The sequence below is a fragment of the Carica papaya genome, chromosome 9 (genome assembly GCF_054855325.1).
Source record: "Carica papaya isolate Zhongbai chromosome 9, ASM5485532v1, whole genome shotgun sequence".
Classification (NCBI taxonomy): Eukaryota; Viridiplantae; Streptophyta; class Magnoliopsida; order Brassicales; family Caricaceae; genus Carica; species Carica papaya.
Window position 1 is genome coordinate 35,127,686 of NC_142317.1, and position 16,093 is coordinate 35,143,778.

A 16,093-nucleotide genomic window follows, 5' to 3' on the forward strand; every position below is an offset into this window, starting at 1 on the left:
AATGTATCTCATGACTTGTACAGAAAAAATAATAAGTTAGAAGAAGTTATGTCACCTTGAATGTTCAAATTAGTAGAACTATTAAATATTTGATTGTTACATGTACCTAGATAAATTGCCTATAGCTAAGTTATATACATATATATATATATACACATATCAACTATAGAGCAACAACCTTCAAATAAGAACACAAAATGAATAGTGAATTTATAACTTCTTAAAAAAAAATATCAATCATCTAATAGTTGGGGAATTACAAGTTAACAATAAGAACTCTCATTGATGAGATCGAGTAGGGTAAGGAATAGCAATAAACCGAATGCGTTTGTGAATTGTTCGAATTTGAAACTAATAAAAAAAAAGAAAAAAAAACAAACTTAGTTAATAAATTGAATTCGAACCTAAAATATTTAATTGATTAAATCGGATATATATTTGTATACTATTAATAAATTAAACATATTAGATATTCAATAGTAATTAAAAATAAAAGACATACTAATAATTTTAAAAAGAGTATTAAAACTATAGATAAACATTATAAAATGTATATATAAGTATATTATATATGTTAAATATAGTTAGTGGGATTTATATGGCTTATAAGAAATGAGAGTCTTTAGGGTTTTTGAGTGAGCCAAAGAGAGAAACAAGGCATGGATAAAAAGATTATGGTGGTAAGAAACACTAGGGAAAGAAGAGTTCCAAGGGTTAATTCTGGTTACTGCTTGCTACCTCTGCAAACAGGCAGAGGGGAACTGCAGGCACCTTCTTTTACAGTGTCCTGCTGTCTATCAACTGTGGTGCATGGTTTACAACCGGTTCGGTATTAGCTGAGTTTGCTCGGGTTCTATTAAAGACGAGATATGGGCATGGGAGCATCCTAGTAACAGTTGTATCCTTGCTGACTTGATTCCCATAACACTTATGTAGACTGTGTGGAATGTTAAGAATAGTAAAGTGTTTGAGGGGCTTGATGACACAAAGGGTTTTGATGTCCTGAATAATAGATAGCTTAGTACCCTAAATTTTTTGCTTATGGGTCCCCCTCCGTATTTTTGGAGTCTTTTAGGAAGATTTTTCGAATGGAGGACTAAGCTGTAAATAACTGTACGTGTTTTTTGCACTACCGGTGCTTATAGCAATACAACTTTACTACTCACTTCAAGAAAAAATAAGAAGAGAGAGAGGCTATAATACCATTACATTTTGCCTTGGGTTGACCTCGGTTTGATATGGTAATTTGCCTTGGGATTCCAGCCTACATTTTGAATGCTTGCTATTGTCTCTTGTTGAAATCATTGGGTGTTAGTAACAAGTGATTTAATAATTTCTTCAAGAGGCATACCTTGTTTTAGAGGTGCTAGTTGTTGTTGTGGAGGTGGTCTTGGCTAATATTGTTAAAAATTGTGTCGTCTTACTCTATAGCTAAAGTTGGGATAATTACTCAAGAACCTGTTGTAATATATTCAAACATTATTTAAGACTAGAATAAGAATTGAATCTGAGCATCAGATATAAAGGGCCAATACATATAATCAGCTATCAAAAAAGATCATATCTGTGTTTGGCATATATACGGCAAATTAAACACTAAGATGAAATACAACAGCCAAATCAGACTCAGAATTTTCTTATCAGGGAGACCAGGTGATGGATGATAATGAAAGTGAAAGATGGGGTCTAACACAGATATAACCTGTTTTATCCTGTTCTTGTTGATACTGTTTCCCTGTTACTTTGGTGGAAGGAGGGATGTTGATATCTACTTGGCTCTCCACAGCTATATAATATGTATATATATGTCTCTGCTATCAAACAGCCATCAAATAAGTAAAAAGGATTATTGTTTATTTAAGAAAAGTCTTACATCACTACGAAGTGATACTGAGTAAAAAGATAATAAATTTTAATGGAGTTCAGAAGATAGGAATTTGAACAGCAAAGCAAAATCTCAAAGTACCTTCCCTTTAAGTTAATATTAATAAGTAAATGACCTTTTACCTTTCACATCTTTTTATATTTCTGGTTGTTTTGTTTTAGTATATGCAGGAAGCTAATCTTCAAGAAGAATACTGGAGAGCCAAGGTGACTAATTTTTCTTGTTATCTGTTTTATACTCCCTCCATGGCATTTGTAACCATGTTGTCAACAGTGCGCATTCCCCCTTCTGAAGCAATGACCACTTTGCATCTATAGATAATCCAACAATAAAAAGAGAGAAAATAAGAACAACACGATGTTGGAACAACTGAAATGTGGCAGTTATTGAGAAATGAGAATGACAGTTTAATAGACAAAACTTGTTTTTTCATGGTGCAGTAGACTTTGACCGCTGTTTCCCTACCACTCAACCATCCAAAATGTCTTTCGTTACTGCTTAAATGTTTTGTATGAACACCTGTAAACTTCTTCTCTCATTTATCTGTTGCTTCTACACCTAGAACGTATTGTTCTTGATCTCGCCATTAGATAAAGGTAAGAGTTCCTGTTTATCTAGGGAAAAACCCAACCCCAAACCAGAATCTGCTACAAAGAGTTCATTTGATCCAATTTACACAGTCAACCTTCCCCCATTATCCTTAAATTTCACTAAAATTGCACTTTATAGTACCATCTTATCTGCCTATGACTTCTAGACTTGAATACTCCACATTCCACCTTCATGATATTAGGTACTGAAGGATATGGTCTTGGATTTATCTAATGAACTCATCCACAATCAAATCAAACAGAATGGTAAACAAAATAAGTCTCCCAATGTAGATCAGATAAGTATTTGTCCTTGACCACATTGATATACCTATAAATACTTACGTTTTAGTATCCACGAATAACCTCTCCCATGAATAACCCCTCCTAAAAGTGTTTCCTGAAATCAAAAGAAATCATATACGGTCTTTCTTTTTTTTTTTTTTTTTTTGTTTATTTGTCTCCAACAACCTCCTAAAGACGTTAGCTTCCAACATTTGATGCCTCACTCTGAACCAAACTGATTTTGGAGAATTTGTTTCAGACATTAGTCTAAATTCTTTCCTGCAGCTTCATGCTGAAATTATCTTTAAATTTCGTATTAGGATTCTCAATTACTGTCAGAGAGAGTAAATGAATGTCAAAAGTGATGTATTGGTTCTGAAGCAGATAAGTCACAGATGCTACATGTAACATCAAGGACCCATAATCATTGAGGTAAAACTAAGGATGACCTAAGTAATGTTGATGATTCATTTCAAAATTCCTGTGGCAGTAATTAACATGCCAAAAGAAGGGATAGGAAATGTATAAGCATGCATAATTTTCACCTAAAAAAAACTTGTAAGTTAACTGGTTTGAAGTTTTGCCCATTTTTAATGCAAGACTGCTAGTTGAAAGTCACATCTAGGTTCTCTCGTATATGTCAAACAACATAGAACTAATCAAATGAAATAAGAAAGGCTTTGAACAGGGAAAGAGGAAACCAACGGAAACTTGGAAATGACTCCATGTTCCACAACCCCATCAACTTTGTCAAGGCTATTGGCTACATCAGCTGCAAGTAAAACTTCTAGAAGTCACCAAAGAAAATAAAACCATAAAAAAAAAATTGCAACAGACTTACATGATTGGACAACCTACCAAGGCTCTTTATCGGAGATGTAAATATCACATCAAGAATATTGTGACCTTCTCTAGTGACCACTGGAAAGTCACCCCCAAGTGGACCTGCTTGCCCCATAGATGATCTCCTCCATACCTTCATAGACAAAAGAAAACATAAGGAACTATTACCTGACAAAGATTATTCCAGTAACAATCCCTTCATCTCATGAAACTTACTCAGAGCTGCAAATTTAGGTTTGCAAAACTGTTGGTAACATAGTTTTTCATACTGCAATTGTTCTCAAAATGTCAGAGAACAAAACAAGTCTTTGTCAGCGGATCGATTTGCTTCCTTTCTTGAAGGCTCACCAAAAAGGCTATATTTCTCTATGCCCATTAATGTAAAATTCATTTCTATATAGAAGAGTTAAGCATTTAAAAAAAAGTAAGAAATTTGCTAGATACTTTTACTTATCATAGGAGATGAGCATGCCATCAGAAAGCCAAAAACAAAGCAATACCTCTTCACCATCACAAAATCACGTGATTAAGAATATAGGGCATTTCTATCACGTATTTCAAAAAAAAAAAGGTAGGCCATTTCTATTATGAAATAAGAAACAGATAAATGTTCAGTTTTTGCATACGTAGCTTAGCTAAGCCTAAGAGGTGGAACATTCTGCATGAATGAATATAATTATAAGTAATAAGGAACCTCTAGGTAGTTGTAACAAAATGCCTTCAGATTCTACTAAAGAATATTTATGTATCAAAAAAAAAATAATTGATTGCAAATAGCATACCTCTGCGTCCCCCAGAAACAGGTCATCAATCTCTTCAGCAGTTCCCATCCAGTTAAGCTGAAATATGTTTTTGATTGCCAATCAGTTCTTTATCCAAGTCTCATAACTCATGCTCCGCAAGTTTATATATAAGTGCCTACCGACTGAATTAGGATAGGAATTGAACCATCTAGACCACCTTTGTACTGATTTTCCATGATCATGAAGACAAGCTGATTAGCTGCATTTAAAATGGACTGCAAATGAAAACTTTTCAGTGCGATCTCTTTTGCTTTTTAAATTCCAAGGTATTTAGAGTACTAATATCCATAGCATCAAAACTGGATAGACAGCAAACCAACTAAAAGCATAATCACTAGTTCATTGGTCCAACCAATGATCAACAGTAAAATCATTCAGCTCGCAGTAATAATTAAAATTATTCAATATTTTTATAAGAATAAGTATATAAAAACCAAAAAGAGCCATTTTTAATTTGCATTGAAGGCATTTCTTCTTGACACATTTTTTCTTTTAAATTTTTCTACAACTGAAAGAGAGGCAGTGCTGGTTGCTTCTTATGAGCTGCGTACTTCCAAGGAGAAACCCTTTCCTCATTGAGCAACTTGGTTGACTCATCTTTCAGCTTTTTGTTATTTCGATTCTTACTTGATTCCCCTATTTTATTTCATGTCTCTTTAATTTTGACATCTAATAACTACCCTTCCTTAATTATTAGCTGATTGTTGGAAGTCAGATGCAATTTCTTACATCATAGAGTTTCAACTACCAAGAGATAAGAAACAGTTGGAGACCAGATTATTCTCCATCCAACAGATCAGCTCGGGGAAGAACATATAAACAAGGCTCCAAGGGGATAACACCCAGGTACAAAGGATAAGTTATTCAATTATCTCTGGTACTGTGAAGAAAATATAGATTAGTTATGAAGACTTAAATTATTGTTAAGCATCAATTTTCAATTACAAAAGGTTCAGTTAAAACCAGCAAGTTCTACCAGTATAACTGCTTTCTTACAACAACTAGTTCTTCACGTGAACCAGTTTGGTCTGGCCTCTAGTACGCCAGTTTAACCAGCTAGTCAGGTTGGCCCTCGAAGAATAAGTTATTGACATTAGAAACCACAGTAAATAATTGGATAGTAGAAAAGAAATGATCTGTGCTTGAACTCTAGAACCCATAAAAACTGTAAGTAAGAAAATAAATTCACCTTCTCTTGGAGTATGGACTCTTCAGCCTGTGATATTTGTCTCCCAATGATTGCAAGCAATGTTCCTTCTTCGATAACATCAGCATCATCAAATGCAAAATCAATCTACAAGAGTACGAGTAAAAATATTGCTGCAATGTCCCAAACAATATGATTTTGACATCACACTACTGATCCAGATTTTATAAGACTAGCTATGCCCAAACATAACTGGAGTAAGAGTCTGATAGAATCCATAAAATGCAAGTGGAATTTGCAGAAAAGTTACCTGGGAATTAGTCTCAGCAACAACAGAAGAATGATCTCAGATTCGAGAGTCCTATCATCTCTTCCTCTTACAATACTCTTCTCAGATATTTTTTCCTGCCGCCCCTCCTCTTTTTTCGCCTCCCCTTTATTCCCCTAAGTCCTAAATAACATTTGTTTTTTCTGTTTCTTGTCTGCCAATTACAAGAACACCCCTCTCCCTAGCATAGCTGGCATAATTAGCTTGGCAACTCACCTTTCTCTCTTTTTCCTTTCCTCTTAAATACAAACTTAACCAGGTTTCTATCAATACTCTTCATGAGGTTTTTTTAACTGGAAACTAACATAGTCCTATAACAAAGCAGAATATTACACTTGTTGTTTTTACTTCAGAATCACCAATATATGCTTCCCCACATAAGCATGCTATTAGAACCACATCGAAACGAAGGAAAGAAAGAAACAGAGAAATGCACAGAAACAAGTAAAAGGGGATATTGATTAGGCAATAGAAAATATGTGCCGTACTTCAGAAGTATCTTGATAGTGTCCCAGTGGTATTCCTGCCTTTGCTGCTTCACTTGCACTTCCTACAGACCTACATAAAAAATAAAGTCAACTTACACATGCTAAAGAAAAATGAATATGATGTGGTTGACATCAAACAAACTACAGAAAGAAAAATGTGATAATATGCACAAAGCAATCAAGAACGCAGAAAAGATCTCATGAAAAAGAAATACCAAGCCAACGCTTTTCCTATAGCCTCTAGAATAGAGACTGGTTCCAAATTTCAAAAAAAAAAAAGCACTAGGACAGCTGTATTGGATAGAAGAGTTCCAGACTAAACTATTTGTTATGAAGATTTAATCCATTTTATAAACTAACAATATCTAAGTTATGTATCTGATGAAATATCAATGTTGAATGAGGTGGAGAAGTTAGAACGCACATAACAATTAATGATAATCAGCTGTTCTCAATTTAAACCATTAAGGTTACACAGACAATGAAGCTAGCTGCTGTGCAAGATCTGGGTAACTTGATGAGAAAATTCCAGGAATCAGTTCAGTTCCTTCCAGTATAGCTATTAGTTAATCTAAAGAGCAAAAGAACTTAATTTAGTGGTTACAAGAAATATGAAGATAGAAAGCCAGATGAGAGTGCAAGAATCACTAAAATTAGTTGAAAGAATACAAACTCACATTGGTATTCCTACTATATCTTTTAGGACACCTGCACGGAGTTGTTGACCCAAATATTGTATGGCCATATCAGAAGCTTGACCAGATCCTAACCCAACAATCATTCCACTTTTTATATATGTATCTACCTATAAATCAAAATAACAAAATTGTAAATCATTGTCCATATTACTTTTTACACAAGAATAGTAAAACAATATAGGCATAAAAAGAAAAGTGTATTTTTCCCACCTGTCAAGTGCCTCACATTACAACCAAACCAATTTTCAATTAATCCATTTTCTTAATGACTCCCATTCCTTAACATATACACCATATGTAGATTAGAATATTACCCAAAATAACAAATTACCTCAAAGATTTTCTCTAAAAGAAGATTTTGTTCCAAAAATGTAATCTTTATTTTGGAAGAGAAAGAAAATAGTATTAAAAGGCTCAAAGGGGTATAACCCATTTAGAAACTGCATACAACTCTCACAAAAAGTAGAGATCAATGAGATCAAGAAAATCAACCCCATCATGGAATGACCTCAAGCAAAATATGAAGGTCCTAAGCCAATAATCCTGGATAGAAGCAAAGGGAGAGCAGAAATTTTCAGAAGTTCCATTTTGCCTCTATTTCTTCTAAATGACCCAAAAGATCGCACAGGAGATTATGGGTAAAAACGTCCTTCTAGCACTTCAACACCTTCCATGCTCATAATTCATCCTTGATAAATCACTTACAACTTAACCAGGTTAAAGAGGTTGAGAACAAGATCCCAAAAAGCCTTCTAGTTTCAGGGTACACCAAAGAAGAAGTTGACTTGCGGATTTGTATCACCACGGCACAAGAAACACCAGATTACTGAAATTCTACCTCTCTTCCTGAGGTTTTTGATAGTTAGGACCCTCTCCCATGCTGCCTCTCATGTGAAGAAAACAATTTTGGGTGTTGTCTTCGTCTTCCACACTTGCTTCCAAGGGAAAACAATCCAAGACCTTGTCAAGCATCGCAGACAAAATCTTTTTATTTTGTTACTCACCATGTTTTTGGTAACAAAACATCTATTTGCTAACTATATAGCTATAGGTCCGATTCCCTTGTAATAGAAACCAAAAGAGTTTAAGAGAATATAAGTGCTGGTCCAAATGCCAAGAGACTAGCAACCTAAACCCAAGTTTAAGAAAATGTCCCAAAGCATTGATTAGTGAGGATAATGAATTCAATGAATTGGTTTTCAGTATTTGGACTATGATCTATGGCTTTATGGGGTTGAATTGGGTTACTGCTGGATCTATAAGAGAGAAGGTTTGGGCTTGGACGGGTTTATGTAACAAGAGGCCGGCCTCACCTTCTCCTCATTCCTATATCTATCCTCTGGGTGGTGTGGAAGGAAAGAAATGCTAGAGTTTTTGATGGGGTTGAGAGGGATTTTGTTAATATTAGGGATAGATGACTTCACACTTTTGGGTTTTGCTTTTGGGTCATGACGTTAATGGTTTAGATGATTTTGGGAATGTCATTAACTATTTGATTGATATGTAAATTCGTTTGTATACGGGTGGTACTCTCTTGGTACCTTTGTTAATAATACACTTCTATACACTTTTATTTCAAAAAAAAAGTGAGGATAATGAATTAGAACAATAAACAGAAAATTTTTCCTAAAAGGAATCATGTAAATGGACCAAGGACTAAGAACAAATAGTAGCAGAATTAGTGAAAAGCGGCAATTAAAACTAAAAGCTAATAGGATGAAATATCTTGGAGTGGCCTAAAAGCTATCTACTGGTGCCACTGAGAGGCAACTCTTGTAATGACTCTTTTGGAATGTTGTAAAGAGGAACTGTAACGGCCCCGGAAATATTAAAATGAAATGAGTATTTAAATATATCAAATGCGGAAGCGAGATCAAAATTTCAGTTAACATCCCTTACACGAAAAACCAAAAACGTACTTAAAATATAAAAGATTAAACTAACTAAGAGAGAAACTCGAAAATAAAACTATTAGTATGACTACAGAGTCTCTAGGCATCCCCTTCGTCGTCCTCCTGCGGAACGGGCTCGGTAACCACGTCTTCCTGATCTGAAATGGTTAAATAAGGAGTGAGCTACACTAGCCCAGTAAGAACATTACGATATCTCACCGTCACGGAGGTAAAGGTGGGTAGAAAAAACATAATTTACAACAAACTCGTTTATTAACATGAAAACTTTTACCATCCACTTACCTCGGTGGAATTTATGAAAACAATATAAGAAAAACAATAACATTATCATAATCATTGAATAATATAAGCTGTAAAACATAACACTTATCACGCCTCTTGTAATTCAATCATTGTACAACATATCTTTTTCTCATTTACCAGCCTACTAGTATCCGTGGGGGTACATAGGGGTTCCGCTACCCGTTAACCTTTAACATTCATAATCAGTTTCCAGGGCCGTCCCCATACCCCGTCCGGTATGAGCGCCAAAACCATGAACCTCAATACCCCGTCCGGTATGAGGGTGAAACGGGCCGTCCCCATACCCCGTCCGGTATGGGCGCCAAAACCATAAATCTCAATACCCCGTCCGGTATGAGGGTGAAACGGGCCGTCTCCATACCCCGTCCGGTATGGGCGCCAAAACCATAAGATCTCCATACCCCGTCCGGCATGTGAGACCACAATCCCGGTAGGGTTCCCTACGGACCCGGTCCGTCCACCATCTCCCAGGATATCTAGTCAGGCTGACCCCCATAATACAATTATCAGTCTACACAATCTTTCATTTTCCTTTTCCTCAGTCAGCATCATCAATTCACATACAAACAAGCAAAACAGTAATTCATGCCAAACAGACAACATACAGTATCAGTTTTTCAGTCATTCAACCCATGATTAATAAAAACATAGTATATGCACACAAATATGTAAAATGAACACATCAAACCTCATTTTGCATTTAAAGCTGTAAACAGGCCAAATAACAGTAAATCACCAATCACACTAGACTCGGGCTCCATTAGCCACCTTAAGCAATTTCACACATTCGTTAATTCAAGAAATACCGTTTTATCATTTTGAACTTTAATACCGTGATAGGAAATAGGGTGAGGGGTCCTTACTTGTTTTCGGGATCCGAATACGATTCACAGTGCGCCTGCAGGCCGTCCCTAATTTTCCCTGAATTTTTCCCGGGGAACTGAAACACACTAACAGTACCTGCACGTGTTCCAAAAAAAACCCAAATTAGGCCGTTTTCGGCCGAATTCAGCCACACTCGCATCGGTCCTTGTGAGAAAACAACCCTAGGGCCCTCGGGGGGGCCAGAAAATCACGGAAAAACGGAGCTTACCGGCGGCGGCGCTCTCGGGTGCGGCGGCTCTCCGGCGAGGTTTGTGTTTTGGTGATTCGACTCCGGTCAACCTGTAGAGAAAAGAATGGTGATCACGGTGATATAAAAATTGCATCGAACGGAGGCCGGGAAGGGCCTTGTCGGAGGCAAAAACCGAGAGGGGGCGCGGCGGCGCCGCTGGTCTTCGGCCGCGTATTCCAGCCGTTTGGCCGGGATTTCGGCTTCGATTTGGCCATAGGAGGAATCAGCGTGGAAAAACGAGTCGGGGGTATGAAATTTACCTCGATCGGCTGTAACGGCCCCGGAAAATATTAAAAAAGAAATGAGTATTTAAATATATCGAATGCGGAAGCGAGATCAAAATTTCAGTTAACATCCCTTACACGAAAAACAAAAAAAAAAACGTACTTAAAATATAAAAGGTTAAACTAACTAAGAAAGAAAACTCGAAAATAAACTATGCGTATGACTACAGAGTCTCTAGGCATCCCCTTCGTCGTCCTCCTGCGGAACGGGCTCGGGAACCATGTCTTCCTGATCTGAAATGGTTAATTAAGGAGTGAGCTACACTAGCCCAGTAAGAACATCACGATATCTCACCGTCACGGAGATAAAGGTGGGTAGAAAACCACAAAAAGACCAATGGAGCATAATTTACAATAAACTCGTTTATTAACATGAAAACCTTTACCATCCACTTACCTCGGTGGAATTTATGAAAACAATATAAGAAAAATAATAACATTATCACAATCATGGAATAATATAAGCTGTAAAACATAGCACTTATCACGCCTTTTGTAATTCAATCATTATACAACATATCCTTTTCTCATTTACCAGCCTACTAGTATCCATGGGGGTCCCTAGGGGTCCCGCTACCCGTTAACCTTTAACATTCATAATCAGTTTCCAGGGCCGTCCCCATACCCCGTCCGGTATGGGCGCCAAAACCATAAACCTCAATACCCCGTCCGGTATGAGGGTGAAACGGGCCGTCCCCATACCCCGTCCGGTATGGGCGCCAAAACCATAAGATCTCCATGCCCCGTCCGGCATGTGAGACCACAATCCCGGTAGGGTTCCCTACGGACCCGGTCCGTCCACCATCTCCCAGGATATCTAGTCAGGCTGACCCCATCATACAATTATCAGTCTATACAATGTTTCATTTCCCTTTTTCCTCAATAAGCATCATCAATTCACATTTAAACAAGCAAATCGTAATTCATGCCGAACAGACAACATACAGTATCAGTTCTTCAGTCATTCAACCCATAATTAATAAAACAGTAATATATGCATTCGAAACTATAAAATGAACACATCAAACCCCATAATGCATTTAAAGCTGTAAAACAGTGTAAAACATGCCAAATAACAGTAAATCATCAATCACACTAGACTCGGGCTCCATTAACAACCTTAAGCAATTTCACACATGCGTTAATTCAAGAAATACCTTTTTATCATTTTGAACTTTAATACCGTGATAGGAAATAGGGTGAGGGGTCCTTACTTGTTTTCGGGATCCGAATACGATTCACAGTGCGCCTGCAGGCTGTCCCTAATTTTCCCTGAATTTTTTCCCGGGGAACTGAAACACACTAACAGTACCTGCACGTGTTCCAAAAAAAATCCAAATTAGGCCCAGGGCCTCTTTCGGCCCAAATCGCAACTCCGGCACGGCGGCTCCGCCGTGCTCCGGCGACGGCGCCGCCGCTGGCGGCGGCGAGTCGCCTCGGGTTGACTGTTTTCGGCCGTTTTTGGCCGAATTCGGCCACACTCGCATTGGTCCTTGTCAGAAAACAACCCTAGGGCCCTCGGGGGGCCAAAAAATCACGGAAAAGCGGAGCTTACCGGCGGCGGCGCTCTCGGGTACGGCGACTCTCCGGCGAGGTTCGTGTTTTGGTGATTTGGCTTCGGTCAACCTGTAGAGAAAAGAATGGTGATCACGGTGATATAAAAATTGCATCGAACGGAGGCCGGGAAGGGCCTCGTCGGAGGCAAAAACCGAGAGGGGGCGCGGCGGCGCCGCTGGGCTTCGGCCGCGTATTCCGGCCGTTTGGCCGGGATTTCGGCTTCGATTTGGCCATAGGAGGAATCAGTGGGGAAAAACGAGTCGGGGGTATGAAATTTACCTCGATCGGCGGTCGGAAATTTCCCCGGTGCGGCGGCGAGTGGCGGCGGGTGGCGGCGGTCGGCCTCTGGTTCGTCTTCTCCGGCGAGCGGCTGGCGGCTAGGGTTTGTGGTCTGGTGTGGGGGTTCTATTTATAACTCCTTGCCTTTTGATCACAGCCGTTCATTTCGTTTTAATCTGGGCCGTTCGTTTTTGATTGAATCTGGGCCGTCCGTGCGTTTGAATCTGGACCGTCCGATCGCGCGATTGATCTGGGCCGTCGGATCGCACCCACGCGGATCGCCAACGTGGCTCCTTTTGGAGTGACGCGATCTTGCCACGTGGCAGGCCCCGGTTGGCCGGGCCTGCTGACGTGGCTGCTGACGTGGCCCCCCCCCCCTTTTTTTTTTTTTTTTTTTTTTTTTTTTTCCCTCCTCCTTTCCGGGTGCTACATCGGCGGTCGGAAATTTCCCCGGTGCGGCGGCGGGTGGCGGCGGTCGGCCTCTGGTTCGTCTTCTCCGGCGAGCGGCAGGCGGGTAGGGTTTGTGGTTTGGTGCGGGGGTTCTATTTATAACCCCTTGCCTTTTGATCTCAGCCGTCCATTTTGTTTTAATCTGGGCCGTTCGTTTTTGATTGAATCTGGGCCGTCCGTGCGATTGTATCTGGGCCGTCCGATCGCACGATTGATCTGGGCCGTCGGATTTCACCCACGCGGATTGCCAACGTGGCTACCCTTCGGAGTGACGTGGTCTTGCCACGTGGCAGGCCCCGGTTGGCCGGGACTGCTGACCGGGCCTGCTGACGTGGCGCTTTTTTTTTTTTTTTTTTTTCCTCCTCCTTTCCGGGTGCTACAGAAACAACGAAGCTCTCTAAATATTTAAAGAGTTGGAAAGAAGTATTTTTCTCCTTATGGATGCCTCTTTTATGCAGGTATATCTAGTGTTCCCTTCTACTTCATGTTCTTACTTAGAATTCCAGTGGGTGTAACGAATATAGAAAATTAAGCATTTTTTGTGATCCGGTGTGGGAGAGGCTGCTCGATATCATCTTCCTATTAGTCATTAAACTATGTGATAATAGGGTTTTTTTACAAAAACGGAAACGAAAAAAGAAATTTCACCGAAGACATCATCAATCACCACTCTGATATCTTGATGTTCCTTCCTGTATCAAGTAAAGGTGCTACATTGGACATAAACTAATAGTAATGGTGCTACTTTCAGAAAAAATCAATAGTACTGTATATTCACCACAAAACCACGAACAAGAAAATATATTTGAAAATGTGAAACAAAAAAGAATAAATAAATATATATATATGTTGTTGTAAAAGTAAAATAGCCTGTCCATCTGCATGAAAAATCTAAATGGGTTCGGAGTTGAACATCTACCCCCCCATAAAACCTTGAAAAATGTTGTTTGTAGTAGAAGTGAATCACAAGCAACTATGAGAAGGACAATCACATATAATGACGAGATTGGAATTAAGGAAATGTATCCAGTACAAATCAACCTTGTATCTATTTAGAATCTCAAATTTTGAAAGACATAACAAGAAAGAAAAAAATCCCTGATTCCTTGATCGAGCATTGATCTAGTATAACAATAACAACTGTCTTAGTTGTTAAGAGCTCCAACTGTAATAAACGCTTCAACTCGAACAATTACCTCTAACAGCTCTAGCAAATTATTAGATCTCCCTACATGACCTCAAAACCTCCCAACAGCCAAACTACTATCAGCATTCTCTCAATAGATGGAAATCACGTGAATTCTCTTTATAATGGAAATGGTATAATTCACATTTGTTAATACTTTGCAGCTTTTATAGCAGCAATGAAATCATACTAGGAAGACATCAGCATGTGTTGGGTTCCTCACAATCACATCTTGTATTACCAAAACAAATCCTAAAACACCAACATCATCCTCGACTTTCTCGACTAAATTTTTATTCCGAAATAAAAAAAAACACGGTATGCATCATTAATTACAAGCACCAAGGAGGTGTCAATTCATGTACAAAAATATTTAAATATCAAATAAGATATTAATAAGATCTCCTAAATCCTCCATGGAGTACAAAGGATGACCCATAAGTGAAAAACTCAAGGTCTGAAACCATCTGACTCTAACCCTATCGAGATCCTCTTCCATCCTTTCAAAAGCTCTTCTGTTTCTTTTTTTCCACACCACCCAAAAGATTGTAAGGAGAACGAGACTCAACTGTTTTTTCCAACCACTAATACCCTTCCATGTTCATATCTCATCTCTTACAGTACCAACCATTACCCAACTAATCCCCAAAAACCCGTATGCCATAATCCACATTATATGCAAGAGGTCACCGTAGTAAATATGTTCACAGATCTCCTCCATTCTCTTACACAGAATAATAATCTGGATTTTAGGAAAAGACATCCTTCAGTTCCACAAATGAACTAGCAACATCCAAAAATAAATAAACTAGAAGAAAAAAAAGCGGGCCTAATCTCTGTTGGTTTCTAATACTATCTAATTAAATTCAGAACTCGTCCAAGCCGTAATTTAAATCAGGCAAAAAAATTAGGAAATTTTGGAAAGTCCGAGGTTTATACATAAACATGAATTTTGCCATCAATTCTTTTCTGGGACTTTAGACAACAGGAACAAAGATAACAGTCCAGCCTTATGGTTGCAGTAAAGGAAGCTGCAGAAGTCCAGCATTTCAATATCTAATTTCTTTTCCAACGTTTTCTCAGCTAACAAACAGGACAAAGAGAACGGAGGAATCATACAGTGTGACGAGCCGCACGGAGGAGAGGAGTGGCGTCAGAAAGGGAGGTTATACATGCACGAGGGAGAAGAGAAATAGGTTTGACTTTAGTTCTCAGTTGATGGCCATTGAAAGCTGCAAAAGAAGATGTAAATGGTGCCAGAGATGGTGGTGCCGACGCCATTACTGTGATTTTGAATGTGAGACAAAGAGGGAATCGAAGAGAGCTTGTGGGAAGGGATTATCTAAATCTTTTTTTATTTTATTTTTTATTTTTTTATCTCTTTTTATTTAATGTAATATTTCAAAATTTTGATTTTTTAAAAATTATTTTTTAAGAAAATATTTGTATGTATTTAAATCTTTAAATAAAAATCTATAATGTGCTAAAAAAAATATAAAAATTTTATAGTTAAATAAACTAAGAATTAAATAAAATTTAATATTTTATATAGTTTTATGGTGCAATTATCAGAGACTCCGACAAAAATGTAGTCAGTACCTTTTTAGAGAGATAATCAGAGTGTCAATCCCCTTTTCTAGTAGAATTATTAGGTTACCGGAGTATAATATATTTCGTAACGAAAAATATTTAGAGTCTCGGAGTGATTGAAATTTATGGTCAGTCAGTGCGAGTTACGATTATGTTCGAAGAAAAAAACACTTCAGAGTTCAGATTTATTGATGATGATTGTAAAATCTTATTATGTCTTAAATATTACGTATATCTATACTGAATTCCAAGACGAAAAAATTTGGCTGCCCATTAGACTGCTAGATCGGCATGTCGTTTTTCAAGCTTTCGTGTTTGGAATAATATCTCCGTTGATGTTTCATGCTTAC

General features: G+C 38.1%; 1 protein-coding gene across 3 annotated transcripts; it reads right to left on the reverse strand.

Moving 5' to 3' along the window:
- Nucleotides 1–1,508: 1,508 nt before the first annotated feature.
- Nucleotides 1,509–15,478, reverse strand: LOC110826062 (NagB/RpiA/CoA transferase-like superfamily protein). 3 transcript variants are annotated; one of them, XR_015816413.1, is made up of 10 exons: nucleotides 15,273–15,478; nucleotides 7,047–7,174; nucleotides 6,370–6,439; nucleotides 5,596–5,700; nucleotides 4,526–4,621; nucleotides 4,386–4,442; nucleotides 3,619–3,736; nucleotides 3,466–3,532; nucleotides 2,008–2,196; nucleotides 1,509–1,811 (listed from the first exon to the last, which is right to left on the reverse strand). XR_015816413.1 is itself a non-coding variant. In XM_088211628.1 (9 exons), the coding sequence occupies exons 1-9, from the start codon at nucleotides 15,432–15,434 to the stop codon at nucleotides 2,118–2,120; spliced, it is 882 nt and encodes a 293-aa protein (XP_088067754.1). In that variant the 5' UTR covers nucleotides 15,435–15,478; the 3' UTR covers nucleotides 1,834–2,117. The 3 variants fall into 3 exon arrangements, 1 of the variants encoding a protein (XP_088067754.1); XR_015816414.1 differs by having other exon boundaries at nucleotides 1,509–1,814; XM_088211628.1 differs by lacking the exon at nucleotides 1,509–1,811 and having other exon boundaries at nucleotides 1,834–2,196.
- Between the last annotated feature and the right edge of the window lie 615 nt (nucleotides 15,479–16,093).

Excerpts from the sequence above, each read along its gene's own strand:
- LOC110826062 (XM_088211628.1), bottom strand. The coding sequence starts at position 15,434 with ATGGCGTCGGCACCACCATCTCTGGCACCATTTACATCTTCTTTTGCA. Across the intron at positions 7,175-15,272 it reads TCCGTGCGGCTCGTCACACT|GTAGATACATATATAAAAAG; the intron begins GTATGATTCCTC and ends TTTGATTTATAG. Across the intron at positions 4,622-5,595 it reads AGTCCATACTCCAAGAGAAG|TCCATTTTAAATGCAGCTAA; the intron begins GTGAATTTATTT and ends TTTCATTTGCAG.